Here is a 19,437-nt window from a genome sequence, read left to right as displayed (position 1 = left end):
CTTATTTTCTCCTGCCATAGTAGTTTGAATTTTATACTCCATTTTTTTTGTTTTCAGTGGTTCCCTAGACATTTTAACGTGCCTATATAACTCAAAGTCAGAAACTAATTACATTCTTAACCATCTTCTTGAACAGTACAAGGGCATAGAACTTTTAATTTCTCTCTTTCCTCCCAACTCTTTTGCCATTGTCGTCATGTATTTCAGTTCATTCTTCTTTTTTAGACCTCTAAAAGATGCTATTTTGTATAATCAGTGTTCGTTTAGGGTCACCACACCTTTGCCATCTTCTCTGCTCGGCATTTCTTCTTGCAGCTCACATCTTCCATCTGGGGGAATGTCTTTCTGCTTGATGAACATCCTTTAGAATTTTCTTTAGTGAAGGTCTGTTAATTGGCAGATTCAGTATTTGTTTTGTTTTTATGACTTAAATGTTATCTTTTATTAAAGCTTGTTTGTTGAAATATATATTTTTTGGTATATGGTTGTTTTCTCTCATTTTCTCCCAGTACACTGTCTTCTGGTTTCCATTTTTAAAATATCAGTTCTTAGTCTAATTTTTATTCTTTTGTGGATAATCTGAATTTTCCCTCTGGCTGCTTTAAATAACTACTTCTTTTTTTTTTTGGTTATTTTTATTATGATGTATTTAGGTATGGATATATTTTTTTTAATCTCTTCAGCTTGAAATGCATTGAGATTTCTGAATATGAGGGTTAGAGTTTTTCATCAGTTTTGAAAAATTCTAAGCCATTGCCTTTTTTTACAAAACCCTTTCCAACATTTATTTCCCTCTGAAATTGCAATTAGATGTAAGATCTTATCACTCTTGTCTTCTACTTCTCTTAATTGCTTCCTTCCCATTTTTTACTTCTTTGGGCTTCATTCTGGACAATTTGTTTAGTCTGTTTTCCAGTTTACATTTCTCTTTTTAATTATATTTAATCTGCTATCAAATCTATCTTGAATTTAATAGTTATGTTTTTATTTCTGGAATTTCGGTTTGGCTCCTTTTCAGATCTGCTCAGTCATTTTTTTTTTAATGCTCCCATGCTCTTATCGAATCATGTTAAATTTTAATAATATTCCTGACAGTACTATTAGGTCTTTGTGGGTCTGATTCTACTGGGCATCTCTCTCTCTTTTCTTTTCTTTCTTTTGACTTTAGTTTCTTTACTTGTAAGATGGTAATAATAATATTAATAAAACCAATTAGATATATGAGCATTTTGTGGGTTGAGATAATGAATATATTGCATAATAGGTGGCATGTAGTAAATACTCAGTAACACATAACCCGTTGTAATAATTAGAAATAATGAAATATATGATCATTATGAGATGTACAGGAGCTACAAATTTTGACAGATATAAAAGACAAGAGAAATAAAGAAATATACCATAGCTAAATAGAAACACAGTATTAGTAATGTTGTGTGCTCATCTTTTGTTAAATCATATGTTTTATGCAATTTCAATAAAAACTTCAATTATATTTATTTTGAAAATTTGGCAAAGTTATTTTAAAGTTAATGTAAAAGAATAGATAGATAGGTAAAGACAGTTTTTATGTGTGTGTGTGTGTGTGTGTGTGTGTGGGTGTGTTTGTTTTCAGCCTTTCAGTTATAATAGTTTTGTTCCAGGGCTATTTAAGTACTAAGAACAAAAGTGTGATTTCATGAAGATTGTTTATTCCTTAACAGGGATTCTAGAAGAAGGCCCTCTAAGCAGGAAAGAAAGGGCATCACTGAAGAACCCATTCCCATACAAATGATCTCAGAATTCTACATATCTTTCTTTTACTTATACATATAACAGACTACAAGGGTACTTGCAATTCCAAAGTAGAAGTATACAAGCTTCTCTCTTGGCAGATTTTTATTCTTTATTTGGGTATGGTCTGACTTATAGGACTGGGAGCTTTGACTATCTTAGTAATACAGATAAATTTTTCCTCTAGGCTTTATACTAAACTTCATCTTTCCCTAATGTCCTTTTTATTATCTTTAGGCAGTTAACATCTTAGTCAGTGGTCTTATGCTATATTTTATTCATGCAGATATTTTTTGAGCATTTACTAGGTATCAGGCACTCGTTTGGGTGCTGAAAAAAAAGCAGTGGACAAAGCAAACAAGTCTCTGCTTACTTGTTACTAATGATAATAATAGGCAGGGGGCTGCAGGTTGGCTCAGCTGGTTAGAGCGTGGTGCTCATAACACCAAGGTCCAGGGTTTGATCCCTGTGTTGGCCAGTCACTAAAAAAGAGAGAGAGAGAAAGAAAGAAAAAACAATAGGTAATATTAACTGAACATCTATAGTTGTTACATGTTTTACATGATTTAATCTTTTCAAAAAGCTATAGGATAGGTAATAATATTGTTATCCTACTTTACACAAGTGGTTTAGATATTTGCTTAAGATTGAGGTAAGGACCCAGAAAGGGTCCTAGGATCACACCACTTGTGAAGGGTAACCCTAAGGCTCAAACCCAGGCAGACTCAAAGATAGCCTTCTGCTTTATAATTGCACACACCAGTAGTCCATATTCTTGTAATTATACCTACTGCCCCTTGACTGGAGCACTATAAAATATAAAGGTTGGGGGTTGGGGGTGGTACAGTGCTGTGCTGATTAAGAATTGACCCCCAAACTCCTTTCTGCCATATTCTCCCCACCAGACAGTAATATATACTGTGTATCTATAACATATAAAAGTGTTTTTCCAATGCTATCAAAGGTCATTGTGATAGAAGTATATAGGGTACCTTCATTAAGTTTAATTTCTCATTATTGTGCTTTAAATTTACCAGAATTAAAATATTAAAAGCTGTTTCCCCTTAGTCATACATATCTCTGTGATTTGTGTTGTTTAGTTATTAATCACAATAAATCTGATTGTTTTTCTTCGAACCCTTGGGTCCATGAGACCCTTGTAGATTAAATGGTTATCCTGTAGAATCAGCAAGCAAGGCTCAGTAACATGTATCATCCCTGGTGATTAATTGCTGGTGGGAGTGATGTGCAGCAGATGTCTGACTCTTTCTTTCTGGGTCTCTTAGCAACAGCTCGAAGAAGAAGCAGCTAAACCTCCTGAGCCTGAGAAGCCTGTGTCCCCTCCTCCTGTGGAGCAGAAACACCGCAGTATTGTCCAAATTATTTATGATGAGAATCGGGTAAGCTCATGCCATTTCTGACAGCACAGGCTTTTAAACCCATTTGACTCTGCCTTTTCTAGTTCTAGATATGTTCTGTTGTAGTTTTAATTGTATTAAAAGCAAATTTGTTATAATTTTTAATGTTCATAAACTTTGGTTGATCAAAGCTTGGTATTTTTTCCTTATATTGAAAGAAAGTTGACAATTTTGCCTTAAATTATTTAATGTATCATTTCACGTTATGTATAGTATAAGTATTTAAGAAGTAGAATTTTATCAGCTGAGTCCTTCTTCTATTATATAAATACTGGCAAGCAAGTTTGGTAGCACATAATATAAAACAGCCATTCTGTAGTTTTCTACTTTATAAGGGGCATGTAATACCTTTACTGATAGCATTTCAGTAGAGATAGGTTCATTGGATATGAAAATGAACTTCATTATCAGCTTCAGAATTGATAGCTGGGGTGTGGTTTGAACTTACAAAGTTCGAAATAGACTTTCACCTTTAGGTAGACTTTGCTTTTTAGGTTTATTAAAACAATTTCTTCTTTCACACATTTAATTAAAAATGTTAATGGATTTAGGAAAGCCAGGTCTCAATTCAGTGAATTATTTTTGTAATTTCAAAGTCAGTTTTTGGCCAGAACCCAGCCCAAGAACTTGTAGTTAAAGGGAAACTGATTTCACCTCAATATAAAGAAAATGTTCCAACAGAGTTTTGTAACAATGGGCTTCCAGAAATCCTCAATCCCCTAAAAATGTTATGCTTTAAATATTGTGGGAGAAAATAGGCTTGTTAGCTAAAGGTGATCATAAAGTAAAAGTTGGAATAGTTTCAGTTTGTTTGCTTTGTAGTGAGTAGATTCATCAGCATCAGCCTGTTTTACACAGCCTGTAACTTTATAATAGCCCAGATTCTGAAGGAAATTGGCCTTAGGAAAAGCATAATTAATTAGTTAATTTAATTACTGTGAATTGGTAATTAAACATTTATTGGAGTGATATTGGACTCATATACATGTATGTGTATGTATAGATAGGTAGCTGAGAGTCATCTGATATATAACACTTGTGACAAGGTTAAGTGTCATGGGCAGGTAAAAATATGGACAATTAATATTTTTTTGGCTGGGTTCAAAATTAGTCTAGTTTATCAAATGTCCAGAGCAATCTACGTGAAGATAAATCCAATGAAGATGGAGAGCAATAAGGGAAGTGAGTGACAAGGACCACCTCAGGCCATGCCTAGAGGGAGGATGTGGCCCAGGGTCAACACTTGCCGCCTTGAGTCAGGGAAGCCAGAAATATGGGATTTTAATGTACAGTCTCTTGGTTTTTAAATAATACTCTGTAGAACAACACCAAACTATTGTGGGCTGATGGGCTTCATAGCCAGTTTGTGACCTCAGGGATAAAGAAAATAGGAATTAAAGCTGATAACAATGGAAATTTGTTAGTTTTTTAAAAAAGTTTTATGAAATATTGAATTTTTTTTAATATGAGTTAATTTTCAAATAAATTGAATTCAATGATGCTTATTAATTGATCAAATTTTTTAATGAGCCTTGTCTTACAGGCCTAATAAACAATTCAAATATTAGTTAATTCTGTGGTTGCCTCACTGGGATGTGAGGACTGAAAACTATTGAACAAGATCTGATAGAGAATTTAATTTTCATTTGATTTTTTTATGTGGATGTTTTTATTAATTAGTACAGTAAATGTTTCATGATGCCCATCAACAAAACTTGAAAAGACCAACTTTGAAATCTATCTTAGTGTTAGACTTATCTTCGTACAGTGAAGATTGTTTTTAACTCACAGTAACTGTTGAAGTCATCTTTTCGTGTGTGTGTGTGTGTGTGTGTGTGTGTGTGTGTGTGTGTGTGTGTGTGTGTGTGTGTGTGTGTGTGTGTGTGTGTGTGTGTGTGTGTGTGTGGTGTGTGTGTGGTGTGTGTGTGGTGTGTGTGTGGTGTGTGTGTGGTGTGTGTGTTTTGTGACCGGTACGGGGATCACAACCCTCCTGCGCTCAGCCAGTGAGCACACCGGCCATCCCTATATAGGATCCGAACCCGTGGTTGGCCCTTCTTTCGTATATATTTTTAACTTTTAACGTACCCTGGCTGTGGTTGCACAGTGCACAGTTCTAGAATCATAGTGGGGACTCCGAGGGGAGGTGATGAGAGCACCACGGGGCCTGCGCACAGGCCTTCTCACTGCCCACTCAGTGCTCGTTCTGCCTGCCCTGCTGCCTTTGTCAGGCCTTCTCTGCCTCTTAGCTTTTTCTAATGAAGAACCTGATCTATTTCAAGGCCATGGGCAAAAAGAGAACGTGGTAATGACAAACGTTTCTCGTTCCTTGTTTGGCAGCAGTCTCGCTGGAATTAAGCCAGTGTGGCTTAAGAGAGGGACCATTGTCATGTATTTTATTTAGAAAGTTAGTGGGAGGAAGAAAACTGCCCAGAAATGACTTAATTTTAAAGTTGGCTTCCTGAGAGAAAAGTGGACTTGCATCATACTTAAACCTGAAACTAACTTTGCTTAGTCTCAAAGCAGACTACTCTTTTGGACTATTTTTAACAGTTTGATTTGCTACAACCCAGCCCGGTTGTAGGTTCCAAAAATATTCATAAATGTGCTAATTTCAAAACATTATTTCATATAAAAAGTGCATGTTAGGATTTAGTAGAGTAGTTTACAGAAACGTCTTGTGTGTAATTTGACTGGGTGATTTGCAAGAGAATATGACACCAGAAGAAAAGGGGTTGATAGTAGAGAGTATATTTAGTGCCAATGACTTCTAGTCACCTAGGTCAGTATCCTAGGAATTAATCTATTTCTTTTCCTTTGCCACCACATAAATGTTTAGTTTAATCAGTGAAGGGAATCATTCCTACCTTCTAAATATTGGTCTGGTCAGTTGCTTCTCTCCTCCTCATTTGGCATTGGCTTAATTTGAGTCTTTATCTCTCACGTAGTTATTTATTTGTTTATTTATTTTTTTGGCAGCTGGCCAGTATGGGCATCTGAACCTATGACCTTGGTGCTATAAGGCTGCACTCTAACCAACTGAGCTAACTGGCCAGCCCTCACATAGTTATTGAGTCTTCTTCTTTCAGTCTTTTTTCTTTCTAACCATCTTTCACATTTGCATCCCATTACATGGTTCTGCAAATAAAACCTTTTGATGATTTCCCACTTTCTACAGAATAGACCAAATCTTTTATTGGCACTTAATAAATAAAGGTTGACTAACTGTCTTCCCCTTGCCCCATACTCCCTTCTTAGTGATATCCTACGGGAACAGGTTTTGAGTGTTCATTTGAAGTTGTTAGTACTTTTACCCCACAGTGTTGCCCCTGCCTTCAGGTGGTTCAGTGTTTTGTCTTTCCTGTGTGTAGTACACTTATACATCAAGACCCAGCTCTCTATGAAGCCTTTTGAGACCCCCTCATCCTCCTGTGCTGGGAAGAGTTATCTTTTTAAGTGTTGTCTTATGGTCTACAAGCTCCTGGCACATAGAACATCCTCAACATATGTTTGAGGAATTAATTGTTTCTCTTAGCCTTAGAATAAAAATTACAATAGTGAAATATGAGGGTTTTAAGTTAAAGTTTTTTCTGCCAAACTACTGATAATCTGTTCTTAGCAAGGAACATTTCTGTTAGATAGCATTTTGGTCTAGATTATTTTACTTTTGAAAATGGCATGGTAAAAATGTGTACGAGTGTAATTCAATATTTATTCACTACTGAATACTTTCAGTAATTCAAACTAATCATTTCCTTTATGGTTCAGCTATTACAAAGGTTTCCTTGTTACTAAAAAATATGCTTTTCTTCAGGAAAATAATTTGGTTTACTGCAGTTAAGGATTGATTACGGTACTTTATGTTTTAAAATTTTCATTAAAGATGGTATGAGTTAAAGTATTTAGAATGTTTGGGGGATTTATTTCTAACAGTGAACCTGCACTCAGATTCTCTAGATTCTTAAAGTCTGTTTGATTTTAAGAATTTACCGATTCTTTAGGTATTGCTTTCAATACAACTGTTATGAAAATACAGTTAGAGAGCATTTCAGCCTAATTGTATAAAAGAAGAATACTTGGAAAAAAGGTTAAATTCAGTCTTATATAAGGATTTTTATTTTTATTATTATTTATTCCACCCATCTGCACACCGAGATAACTATTTTTAAGGAGGTGGTGATTGGCACTTCGGTAATGTAATATTTAATTATACAGTACTACAATATCTTTATCTCTAGAAAAAAGCAGAAGAAGCTCATAAAATTTTTGAAGGTCTTGGCCCAAAAGTTGAACTGGTAAGTAAGACAATGCTTTTTCATTTCCAGGGCTTTTTTTGTAGTAGTAGTTTTTCTTGAGATAAGATGGAATATGATCCATTTACTTTGGGAGAAGAGGGAAATAGCTGGACAGAAAGTTTGTGATAAAGTTTGAAATAATTGGTGAATGAACTTGATTACCTTTGCAGAAGCATCATCCTCAGCATATTATTGCCTAAACAGCCATTTAATCACTCCAGATAGAAGGAGGAGGAATTAAGAAATAGAAATCTCTTTGAATCATACTATTAGGATGATGGCAGTGCTCAATCTTCCTTTGCCTTTGAAATTAAAAATCTATGAGTAAATATATTTATTATGGGATACGATAGATTTATAGACTTTCTTATAGGAGTGTCATTATTAGGAGATGGAGTAAACAGAGTTATTCAGGGAACCCCAAAGTCTGGAGGTTTTAGTAGGGCATGTTATTATGTAGACCCATTAGTATTTTACCTAAGCTTACATTAAATATTGTTTCTTTGTCTCTTCATAGACGTATATAAAATATCTTATACATAAATATTTGGTTTATTTTATAGCCTCTCTATAACCAGCCATCAGATACTAAGGTGTACCACGAGAACATCAAGACGTAAGTATTTACCATCTTTGGAGTTCTTCAGTTAAAGACCATATATTCTATAAAGATATCATTTTTTGCGTTATCTGCTGACATTATTAATGACGTAGTGTAGGTGTGTTTTAGATTTGTATAATTTGCTGTCGTTTTACTATATGTTATCTTCCTCTGGCTTCTTGGGGGTTGGGGTAACAGCTTTGAGTTTCCGAGGCCAAAAAGTGAAATAAATTATTGCATAAAACTAGCTGGTTTTATAATCTGCTAGTAAAAAGGTGGATACTTAACATTGAAATGGCTTACCTTGAGGCTTGAATTTTTTGCCTCCTGTTTTGTCTTTTTTTCAGTGGAGTACCTGCAAGGCGCATGATGAAGTAAGATAATGAAGCTTTTTCATTTAAGACTAGTGATGACACCGTCCCCCACCAAGCCACATCTGCCATTGCAAAGTAGAAGTGCCACGGATCATTTTATCATTATTCAAAATCCTATTCTAGGGAAATCCCTTCCATGACTCTTGCTAATGACGGTATTTGTAGACCCTTCTGCCATTTAATGTCCTGGTGCCTTGGAAGCGCTCAGTCACCTCATGTGGGTGAGGAGGCTGCTCCAGAATGTAGTTTGCTAGCCTTGCTCATCCTAGTACCAGGCCTTTATGGATGCAGATTTTGGAATAAGAAAATAAGTGAGAAGAAAACCTAGTTTCTTGATCTGATTGAAGTAAGAGAAGAAGCTAGATAGGTATCTCTTTTTTATTTTTTATTTTTTTTAATTATCATAATTTAAGATAATTTTAGGTGAATTATTTTTAGTTTGTGACAAAAATGTGATATTTCTTCTTTATATGTTTTATTAAGTATAACCAGAACATTATAATTATTTACTAGTACAGTTACTAATGGGCACTTTGCTATTTATATATTTTTTTCTTTTTTTTTTTTTTTTACATTTCTTACTGAGAGTATGTACAGTAGTTGACTACTTTGCAGAACTGGTGGCAAATATAATTTGCATGGTAGTATGCATGAAAACAATTGAAATTTGAATACTTTTAACTTTTGTTAAGTAAGTGGTTCATAATAAAAGTCATATACTTATGAGTTTTTCTGTGCGATGCTCATATGGTCTTGGGAACCCTTAGAAGTAGGTTAGGAAAAACTCATATAAAATATACCTTGTTTGGGAACTGTTTAGCTATTTTAACTTTTTTTTTTTTCTTTTTTTTTGGCGGCTGGCCAGTAAGGGGATCTGAACCCTTGACCTTGGTGTTATCAACACTGTGCTCTGTTTTAACATTTTTTAAAATGGAGAATAGCAAATATAATCTAGTTGGCTACTTTTTAAATGATTTTTTCCCCCACAAAGCTTCAGTTATGTTTGTGTTCTGTCTTTTTCCCCACGATATAAGCTGGAGGGCAGCTCTGTCTTTATTTCATGTTATCTACGTTGCCTATTTAATGCTCAGCACACTGTCCTGAGATGGGTTATGACTGGCTAACTTCATTTAAATTCTCAGGAAACGTTTAAAATTGTATTTATTGATTGTCATTTGCTTTTCAGTAGCACGTTAATTACAATGAGAGCAAATTAAATATATGGTAATGCTCCCACTGTGTGTCACCTTTTGAAATATTTACTCAGCTGCATGCATCCATGTGAATCATTCAGTAGCTATTCTTTCATCACCATCATTTGCATTGTATGAAGTAGCAAATGTACCTTTTAATAACTCTTTTCATCTCTTGGCTACTTTTTCATATAGCCAGCTCCTGATTGTCCATGCTTATTTGAGTGGAACCAGTGTCACTGTTAGTCCCGAGTGGCAGATAATTCAAAATATTACTTCTACTTGCCTTGGCTTTGTATTTGTATTTGAATAATCAGCTTGAAATCCTTTCTGGAAGTAGGTGGGGTATAAATATTTATATTTGAACCTGCATGTCATTGTTTTTCAAGGTCACAATGCTTCAGATTTAAAAAGTGAAACTGTTACCTTAAGATATAAGAGAAATCTTCCTTTCTTGTCACATTGCCCTCCGTTACTTCTTAGAGTGGATTGTGTCATTTCTGTGACTGAAGAAAATCTTCTGTTTAAAGCAGAAGTCACCTCTCTCTAAATATGTTGGTATACATTCTCCTCATAGAAGGGAGGTCAGCACCTTACCTGAGGTCGGGAGGTAACTTTAAAAGCTTCTCCTTCTCTTCTACCTCCCCTCCTCCAGGACTATGCAAAGATTTATATCACCAGAATTCTTAAGAAGAGTCAATAACTGTAATTATAACTTGATAGTAATATTTGCCTCATAATTCGGTGTATTTATTGAAAATTAATTTTGTACAAAGTCTTGCTATAGAAAGGGAGGAATTTGACTCTGATTATTGCAAAAATTATAAAATCTTATTTTGCAGGGTGAAAAAATTAGGATTAACTTTGATTACATCATAAATTTTTAAGTGATCTTTGCCTGTTTTCCTGTGTCTCTGGGGGAAAAAAAAGTGAATACATTATTAAATTATGCTTTTTCTTAATGTCATGCAACCATATTTTTCTCTTCTAGAAACCAGGTGATGAGGAAAAAACTCATTTTATTTTTTAAAAGAAGAAATCATGCAAGAAAACAAAGGGTGAGGTCCTATACTTGTTAACTGAAATTTGTACAACTTTCCCATTCATGCTCATTTAAGCATTCACTTTCCCATTATTAATGAGAATGGTCCTTGATTATATTTTAGAATCAGTGCTGATTTAGAAAATAAATATACATGTGCCTTAAATATAAGTCTAATTCTGGTAACATTTTGATATCATAATTCACATTTAATCTCATTATCAAATTAATTTCATTGGTCATCTGTATATAACATTTTCATCTGGCCAACATAAAGAAAATGGTGAGTAGTTTAAATAAATATGAAAGATAAATAGGATGATCTACATTTAGTCTCTTAAGCCTCAAACAGATGTGGGTAAGTTATAGTCATGCTGATTAATGTTTCTTATTAGAAATTGGGCCAGCTAGGGTTTAGCTTTTTCAAATTCAAATAGTTTATTTTATTTTATTTTTTGACTTGCAGTCCAAAAGTTTTGTGGTTATGATCTTCGTGGAAATTAAGTTACAGAAAATATAATGCCAGTATTCTTATTTTCATCATATGTTTATACTAATTTTACATACAAACTGTTCGTACATTTAAATTCAAGTGTCTATTAAAGAAATGGTGTTCTTTAAATCTACATCAAAAATGAACTTTGTGCCTTACATTTCATGACCTGACAGTTGAATGAGTTGTAAAGCTCAAAGAGTCAGCAATTGTTATTTGGTGTAAAACCTTTAATGTTCTAATTTGCCAGTCTAGTCCTTTCAACACTCTTAAATTACTGGTCTTGAATTTTTTCTTTTTTTCCAAAAACACACAGATATTAAGTAAGAAATTAGCTCATGTATTTTTTCTGTTCAGTAATTTTGTTGTAATTATGTTACTTTATGTGGTACTAAGTTAGCTCTCTAGTGATACAAACACAGGAGCACAGGCCTTTTTACACTTCAGAGAGTAATTATAAAGTTTCTATGTTCATTGATTTGCTTAATAAATATTTATTGACTGTGTAGTCTGTCCCATGTCTTATTCTACAAAGGTGAACAAGACAGCCATATGGTTTTATCCCCTAGGGAGCCTGAGGCAACTGGGGCAGACAAGTCAGCAGGCAGTGGGATCGTACTGTGGCCAGATGACAGTGAAAGTATATTAGAAGGGTTCACCTAATGCAGATATGAATCACACAGGGAAGTTTTACAGGAAAACCAGTGCCTGTGCAAACTTGTACAAGTAGAGCAAGCAGCTAAAGTGAAGGTCTGTGAGGTGGAGGGAGTATTGCAGGTTCAGAGCTTGCTGGAGGTCAGACTGAACTGGCAGTGTAGTGAGAAATGGGGCTGCTGAGGGAAGCCGGACCAGGCTGTACACTACCCTGGAGGTCACCTAAGAGACTGGATCAGATCCCGACGGCACCTTTTAAGATTTTAAACTGAGGAAGTTCAGGTTTGTATTTAAAGAATTTGCATTTGGGTACAACATCAAGAATTCACGGGAGACCTTTTAGGAGGCTTGTGTTTTAATCTGGGTGCGGATTGATGTTGGCATGATTTGAAGAGGTAGCAGTAGAGATGGAGAAAAGGTGAAGGACACAACAGACATACTGGAATTGTAAATAATGATTGGGAAGTGAGGGTGGGGCATGGTATGAAGTGTTTGGAAAAGAATATTCTCTCCTCCAATGACTCTTTCTTGAGATGACCAGTGTTAGCAGTTTTTCATTATTCCATCAGTTTTCTCTGTTCATGTGTCATCAGATATGTACACACTTCTATGCCCATAATGGAAGGCTCTTCTGTTTTCTCTGTTTAGAAAATGGTATCATAACTCACTTATTTCTCTAAAAGCATTAATTCTTGATTTCTTGTGGTTCACTGGATTTCTTTTTATTACAAAGTATTGCCAATTTCTATTTTTTCCACACTGTCAAAAATGTTGTTTATTATATGGCTTTTTTTTGTGGGAAGGGGGGTGGCTGGCTGATGTGGAGATCTGAGCCCTTGACCTTGGTGTTATCAGCACCGCGCTCTGAGTGAGCTAACTGGCCAGCTCTGTAGCATTATCTCTAATAGCAAAAATCCCCAAGCAACCAGAACCTCCAGCAATAGAGCAACTGTGTGTTTTCTCTTACAGATTGGAAAGATGACAATAAGATTAATATGGTTATCTTTGGGTGATTGTCAGATTATGAACTACAGTATTTATGTGTTTCTGTTTTTAATTTTGTGGGAGGTTTTTTGTTTTTGTTTTTTTACAGTGAAGACATATTGTTATCAGGAAAATAGAAGTAACTGGTCAGCTCCTAGTAGAAGGTCATCAATTAGTTTATTAATTTGTGTAGTCTTAATGTTACCTAAAAAATGCAGCCAAAATATGTTGATCTTATGTAGGAAACAAAGCTTCCATTCTCTCTTCTCTTTCAGATTGAGGCCAGCTTTTCATTAACAATCAAATCATAGGCTAAATGTACTTCTGACTTACTTTAAAATAAATGCTACTTTTAAGATTATTAAAATTGTCAGACTCCACAGAGTTTAGTTTAATTGTTATTAATTTGCTACGGGTATTTAATAGGAACAAAAAATCTGTCAACGTTACGATCAGCTCATGGAGGCATGGGAGAAAAAAGTGGACAGAATAGAAAATAATCCTCGGAGGAAAGCTAAAGAAAGCAAAACAAGGGAGTACTATGAAAAGCAGTTTCCAGAAATTCGAAAACAAAGAGAACAGCAAGAAAGATTTCAACGGTAAGTAGTTCGATGTTTAATGGCTATGATATTTTCCTTGAAATCACACTTTTGCTCCTTCACAATATTTGTTGTTTCCTGAATCTGATCACTAATAAAGTTTGTAAAGAACTTCTATGTTGAGTATAAAGCTTCATTGCCAGCCAGTAAAGATTATGTCTTAGTGAATTTAATATTAATTTTTTATGTTTAATCATCCTGTTAAATCTAAATATAAGTGAATATTTTATAAAACTAATTCTTTAGTTCCTGAAAATATTAATTCCTTTGGAAGTGATATTTAATAAGAACAGACCAGAATATCCCTTAGTTCTCCATTACCAACATAATCAAACAGTATTAAATTGATTGCTAATTAAGAAATTCTTTGATTTTGATAGATAGTTTCTGATTTGTTTTTACTTTTTAGAGAACAGGTATTTTGCACAGGTTTTAAAAGTTTTAGTTTTCTTTTTTTGTCCTTTTTTGTGACTGCGCTCAGCCAGTGAGCGCACCGGCCATCCCTATATAGGATCCGAACCCGCGGCGGGAGCGCCGCTGTGCTCCCAGTGCCGCACTCTCCCGAGTGAGCCACGGGGTCGGCCCAGTTTTAGTTTTCTTATTCACTGTTTCATGTAAGGGTTGTTTAAGCCCCTTTACCAGCAATTAAGTTTTTGTGAGGGATGTTGGTTTTGCTTTTTTCCTCCTTTTAAAATGTTTGATGTATTTTTCTAAGTCTGCCATCCTGTTCTCTGTAAGGCAGACAAAAGACTGCTATTTAGAGTGGAAATGGCATCAGTAACTGGTTTTTCATAATTAGTTCTACACCATTTGAACTTGGATATGTAACCTTTACATCTCAATCTTAGCATTTAAATCGTTATTAATTTAACAGGTGACTTAAGCATATTACTTAAAAGTAGTTAGTCAATAGTATTTTAAAATCTTATTTTCAGTTGTTTAAAAAGTCCCATAGAGAAGAGCAGTCTATAGTTAATTTAATTGCTATGTTGTCTTTATAAAAGGCTTTCAAATATATTTATAATTTTTCCCTCATATTTAGAGTTGGGCAGAGGGGAGCTGGTCTTTCAGCCACCATTGCTAGGAGTGAACATGAGATTTCTGAAATTATTGATGGGCTCTCTGAGCAGGAGGTAAGAAAATTAATTGACTTAATTCAATAATTATGAAGGCATTTTAGCATCATAGTTCAGGAACTAAGGGTTTATATGTATGTAAATGAGGGAGCTTTGGGTGCTGGCGTCTGGACTGTTCCAAAGACCGTGGCCAACCATTGAAGAGTTTTGAACAGTCAGAACTCTTCACATGATCCTATTGCCATTTTTAGGAGACCTGAAGAGAGGTAAGGAAGCTGTTATGATAATAAATAAAGATCTGAGTTAGGGCTACATTGGGAGAGATGTGTGGAAGGGGACTGATAAGAGAGAATGACAGAAGGTAGAATGGACAGAACAAGACAGGTGGACTGAGGGTGGGGATGAGGAAGAAGAATAATGGGACATGATCCCTGGTGTCTAGATTAGACGATTGAGCCAGCAGTGCCATTTCCTGAAGGAGTGAAAAGCATGTGCTTTTTTCATGGCATGTGTTCTTCAGATGGTGCTCTCTAGCCAGGCTTTCCTGGGAGAGAGTTGAACTAGAGACAGAGATCAGAGTCATCTGTATGCAGGTGAAATTGTACCAGGCAAGTGGAGTGAAAGGGGCAGGAAAGTGAGCTATATGGGGATTAAAACTATACGCTGGAGAGATTCACTTATCAACAAGAATGCCATTTTACTAATTTTGTTTTTTTCTTTTTGGCAGCAGGTCAGTACAGGGATCAAACCCTGGACCTTGCTGTTATCAGCACCATGCTCTAACCAACTGAGCTAGCTGTTTTACTGATTTTTAAGGAGAAGGTACACTTTCATAGTGAGTGGGATTATTTTGTTTGCTTTTCAGGCATTTCCTTGCCTGTGTCAAGAACAGAATTAATAAAATTACCAAACAATTAATTATTAGAGACCAAGGTATACCTCTGAAGAGTATATTTATTATTCAGGCCCAACAGCACTATTTCTACCCTTATGGAGCTTCCTCACCCACTTTCCCAAAACAGAACTAATCAACATCTGGTTATTCTTACTTTACATTTATTTCTGTTGTTTATCTTTTTGTTTAATAATTGTTTATGATCAACGTCGAGCTCTTTTACCTGCCTGTAATCCTGCCAACTGGGCCAATTATTGAGCTAGGGCTGGGTCTGGAGCTCACAGACCCGTCAAGCCCATTGTCCAGACTGGGTCACAAACCCTTTACACACCAGGCTGGGTCCCCAGACCCATCACATGCCAGACTGAATCACCATACCCCTCACATGCCAGGCTGGGTCACCAGACCCTTCACACACAGGTCTTTGAGCTAGGTAAACGGCAAACAGATCGTTGGAGCCTTGGTTGGAGAGCATGGCCAGGAGGAGTGGATGCCTGAGGCACTAGAGGCCAACCAAGCTGTGGCACCCTGTAGGCTCACTAACCTCCCCCCGCCCCAAATACACAATTTGCTTACAAAGAATGTGTGGAACCACCCCCAACCTGATGGGCAGGTGAGGGGGCCTGATTAAATTATTCTATTTTCCCAACAGTCAGCATAAGTATACCATTGGGACCATCTTTGAATTCCCAATACCTAGTGTTTAGTAGTATATATATATATATATATATAAATATATATATATATATATATATATATATATATATAAATATATATATATATATATATATATATATATAAATATATAAATAAATAAATAAATAAATAAATAAATAAATAAATAAATGCTGAATAAGAATCAATTTTAGTCTCTCTCCTTGAATCTTCTTAGCCACATTTAAACTATCTTTTAAGGTTGGTCCAAAAGCTATCTGCTATATACTGAGTTTTGCTAGTTTTGGTTTTATAATATAGCTTTTTTTAAACCTCGTCTTTATATTCTGAGGGTCTTGCTTATTTGAAGTGGTGGCCCCCTTAAGTAATGATCAAAGGTAATTATTACATTGTTATATATTACAAAATAAAATGTTAAATATAAATGTATATGTAAATATAAAGTTTTTGAAGACTTAAATATACAGGTAATACTTTATTTGCAGAATTAAGTGGAGTAAGGTGGATTTAATCTAAAATGTTGACTGATTAATAATTTATATAAGTAAAATCCCTGCTTATATACTGCTTAGCACATTTAAAAGCAGTGTTAGGGCTGGCTAGTTAGCTCACTTGGGAGGGCATGGTGCTGATAACACCAAGGTCAAGGGTTCAGATCCCTGGAGAGGCAAGCTGTCAAAAAAATAAAAAAGAAGTAATATATACGTAGTATCATGAATCTCTTCTGCTCCATCCTGTTCTACTACTTAGCCTGGCCAACTTTTTTTTTCTTTTTCTGTGGATATTGTTGGTTTGGGTTTTGGTGGATTGGTTGCGTGTTTGCTTTTTTGAGGAGGGGAAGTTTTAGGGGTAGTTGCTACTTAAAATTGCTAACCATGATAAGTAACTTTATATGTATTATCTTACTTAAACTCTATGGAAATTCTGTGAAGTGGAGGCTGTATTTGTCTCCATTTTGCAAATGAAGAACATAAGGCACAGCTGCAGGTTAAATTATTTGCCCAAGGGCACAAACTAACAAATAGTGGAGCCAGATATCCAGCCCAGGCAATCTGACTCTGGAACTGTGTGTTTTTTTACATATTTATGTTCAATCAAGTCCATTCTTTCAACAAATATTTACAGTCTTTGCCAAATATTGTTCTAGGCATTGGGAATACAGTGGTGAATTAAACCATCAAGTTGCTAGATCTCATGAAGTTAAATTACTAGTTTTGGGAGATATAGATTCCTAATCAATTTGTACCTCTGTACATTTCTTCATTTAGTCTGTTTTTTTTGGTGTTTTTTTTGGGGGGGGGGCAACTGGCCTGTATGAGGTAGTCTGTTTTTTAAAAAAACACTGTTTCTGTGAGCTTTCTTCCAAGATGAGCCTATTTGTACAGTCTGTCCTATTTGTACAGAATAGCCTATTTGTACAGAGTCTGTCCTTGTATTGATGTTTGTGGCAGGATTCTATCAATTTTTGATACGATAATCTATTTTGCATTCGTGATGGAGAGCATATGAGTATATCATATGTTTTTACAACTTATATTTCAAAATTCTAGTCATGTTAGCCATGGAAGAAGTGGAAAACTATAAACTATATCTGACAGTTCCTTGAATCACTATGCATCTCAGATTGTTTTTAAACTATCACAGTAGACCTTTGGAGGTGGTTTTTCCTCCATTCTCACTTCTGATGTTCTTTTTTCCCAACGCGAAGATCCAAAGTGGTTTTTGGTCCATTGATATACATAATCTTTTAGAGGCAATTATAATATTCAGTCACAGAGATACGTGCCCCACTTTGTGGGGCAGTTTTACTCAATAATTTCAGTGCATTGTGATGTTATGTCAGGGTCCTTGCCATTCCCAGAGCCACTGTTTGAGTTACCTAGCACTGTTCTAGGGCACTTCAGGTTCCTTTCTGTCCAGGTGGTTTGAGATACACTTCTTTTGGAATACATTTATGTTGTTGTCCTTGGAAAATTTTATCTCAAACCATAAATACATTATGTACATAATAATATTGCATAATGTCAGGATGAGTAGCTTTTATATTTATGTTGTAGCAATGTATGTATGTGTTTTAAAACATTAACAACTTATTCTATTTTGCTTTTAAAATCACATTTAAAATGCATGAATGAAATGACATCAAGCCCTTGGAGAATTTGTGGCCATAGTCTCTGCAGTGATGACTAAATCTGTCTTAAGTTTCTTTGCTTACATTTTGACCAGTTCCATTAGGGAACATCGATAAGCATCCAAAATTGGTATGTCATTTGAGGCGTCTGTTCCCAGCCATATTTTGGCGTTGAAACTGATTGAGAGTACCCCATAAAGTTAGAGACATTTTAGGACTTGATTATTAGGCAGTATCCACTTCTATGAGGAGCATTTTTTAGGAAAAAGCCTTGTCTTGTATTTGGGTAAATACTGGTAATTTTGGTAAAAGTTTTTTCATGGGAATTTGTGGTTATAAACTTCTTAAGTTAAACATTGGAAAAATAAATGTATAGATGTAACATAGTTTTAGTTGAAACCAGCTTACATTCTAAGGATAATAGTCTTCAATTTTTGGAAAGATTATGTAAAATTAGCAAGTACTTACTACCTGAGTTTAGTTAATGTAAAATCAATAACTTTAAGAATTTGATGCCTGTTTGCTTATTTTTCTACTTGTTGTTCTCTAAGATGATGTTGAAACTACTTTTAAAATGAGACTGTTTGATAATTAAGTGCTTCATCAGGTTGCTACTTTGAAGACCTTGATGTTACTTTGTGTCTTTTAGATTTAAAATTTCATTTTCTCAAGTATCAGCCTCATTTAAGTAAAGAACTCTTCTCGAAGTAGTGGATTATAAAAAATAATATGATACTTTAATTCATTCAATGAATATTTATTAAATATGAGTAATTACTCTATGTTAGATGTGTAATGTACACTGCAATTATTATTAAACTACATATGTGTGTCTTTTTAGTGTATATTAAGACAGGTGGTCTATGACCCTCTGAATTTCTAGTTTAAATTCTATATAAATTGCATTTCTTTTTTGCAGAATAATGAAAAACAAATGCGGCAGCTCTCTGTGATTCCACCTATGATGTTTGATGCAGAACAAAGACGGGTCAAGTTCATTAACATGAATGGGCTTATGGAGGACCCTATGAAGGTTTATAAAGATAGGCAGTTTATGAATGTGTGGACTGACCACGAGAAGGAGATCTTTAAGGACAAGTAAATTAAATTTTAAATTATTCTCTGATAGAAGTTTACATAAGTTAGTAAAAAGTATTTGGCATTTACTTGTAAGTTGAACTGTTTTTATAAATACTTGGCCCCATGTTGGCATTTGAATGGATACTGTAGAAAGTAG

The 19,437-nt window shown here is 34.9% G+C and overlaps 1 protein-coding gene across 14 annotated transcripts in view; it reads left to right on the top strand.

The window, feature by feature from the left end:
* NCOR1 (nuclear receptor corepressor 1) overlaps positions 1-19,437 on the top strand; it is a 148,219-nt gene that overhangs the window by 45,757 nt on the left and 83,025 nt on the right. For 8 of the 14 annotated variants that reach the window (XM_063110369.1, XM_063110378.1, XM_063110370.1 and 5 more), the window contains exons 6-13: positions 3,060-3,173; positions 7,427-7,483; positions 8,047-8,099; positions 8,432-8,458; positions 10,643-10,709; positions 13,251-13,423; positions 14,466-14,556; positions 19,120-19,298. In XM_063110369.1, coding sequence (XP_062966439.1) covers positions 3,060-3,173; positions 7,427-7,483; positions 8,047-8,099; positions 8,432-8,458; positions 10,643-10,709; positions 13,251-13,423; positions 14,466-14,556; positions 19,120-19,298 — 761 coding nt within the window. The other 6 variants (XM_063110379.1, XM_063110376.1, XM_063110381.1 and 3 more) reach the window with 2 other exon arrangements.

Source organism: Cynocephalus volans, chromosome 10 (genome assembly GCF_027409185.1).
Source record: "Cynocephalus volans isolate mCynVol1 chromosome 10, mCynVol1.pri, whole genome shotgun sequence".
NCBI lineage: Eukaryota > Metazoa > Chordata > Mammalia > Dermoptera > Cynocephalidae > Cynocephalus > Cynocephalus volans.
This window is presented reverse-complemented; position numbering and strand designations above follow the sequence as displayed.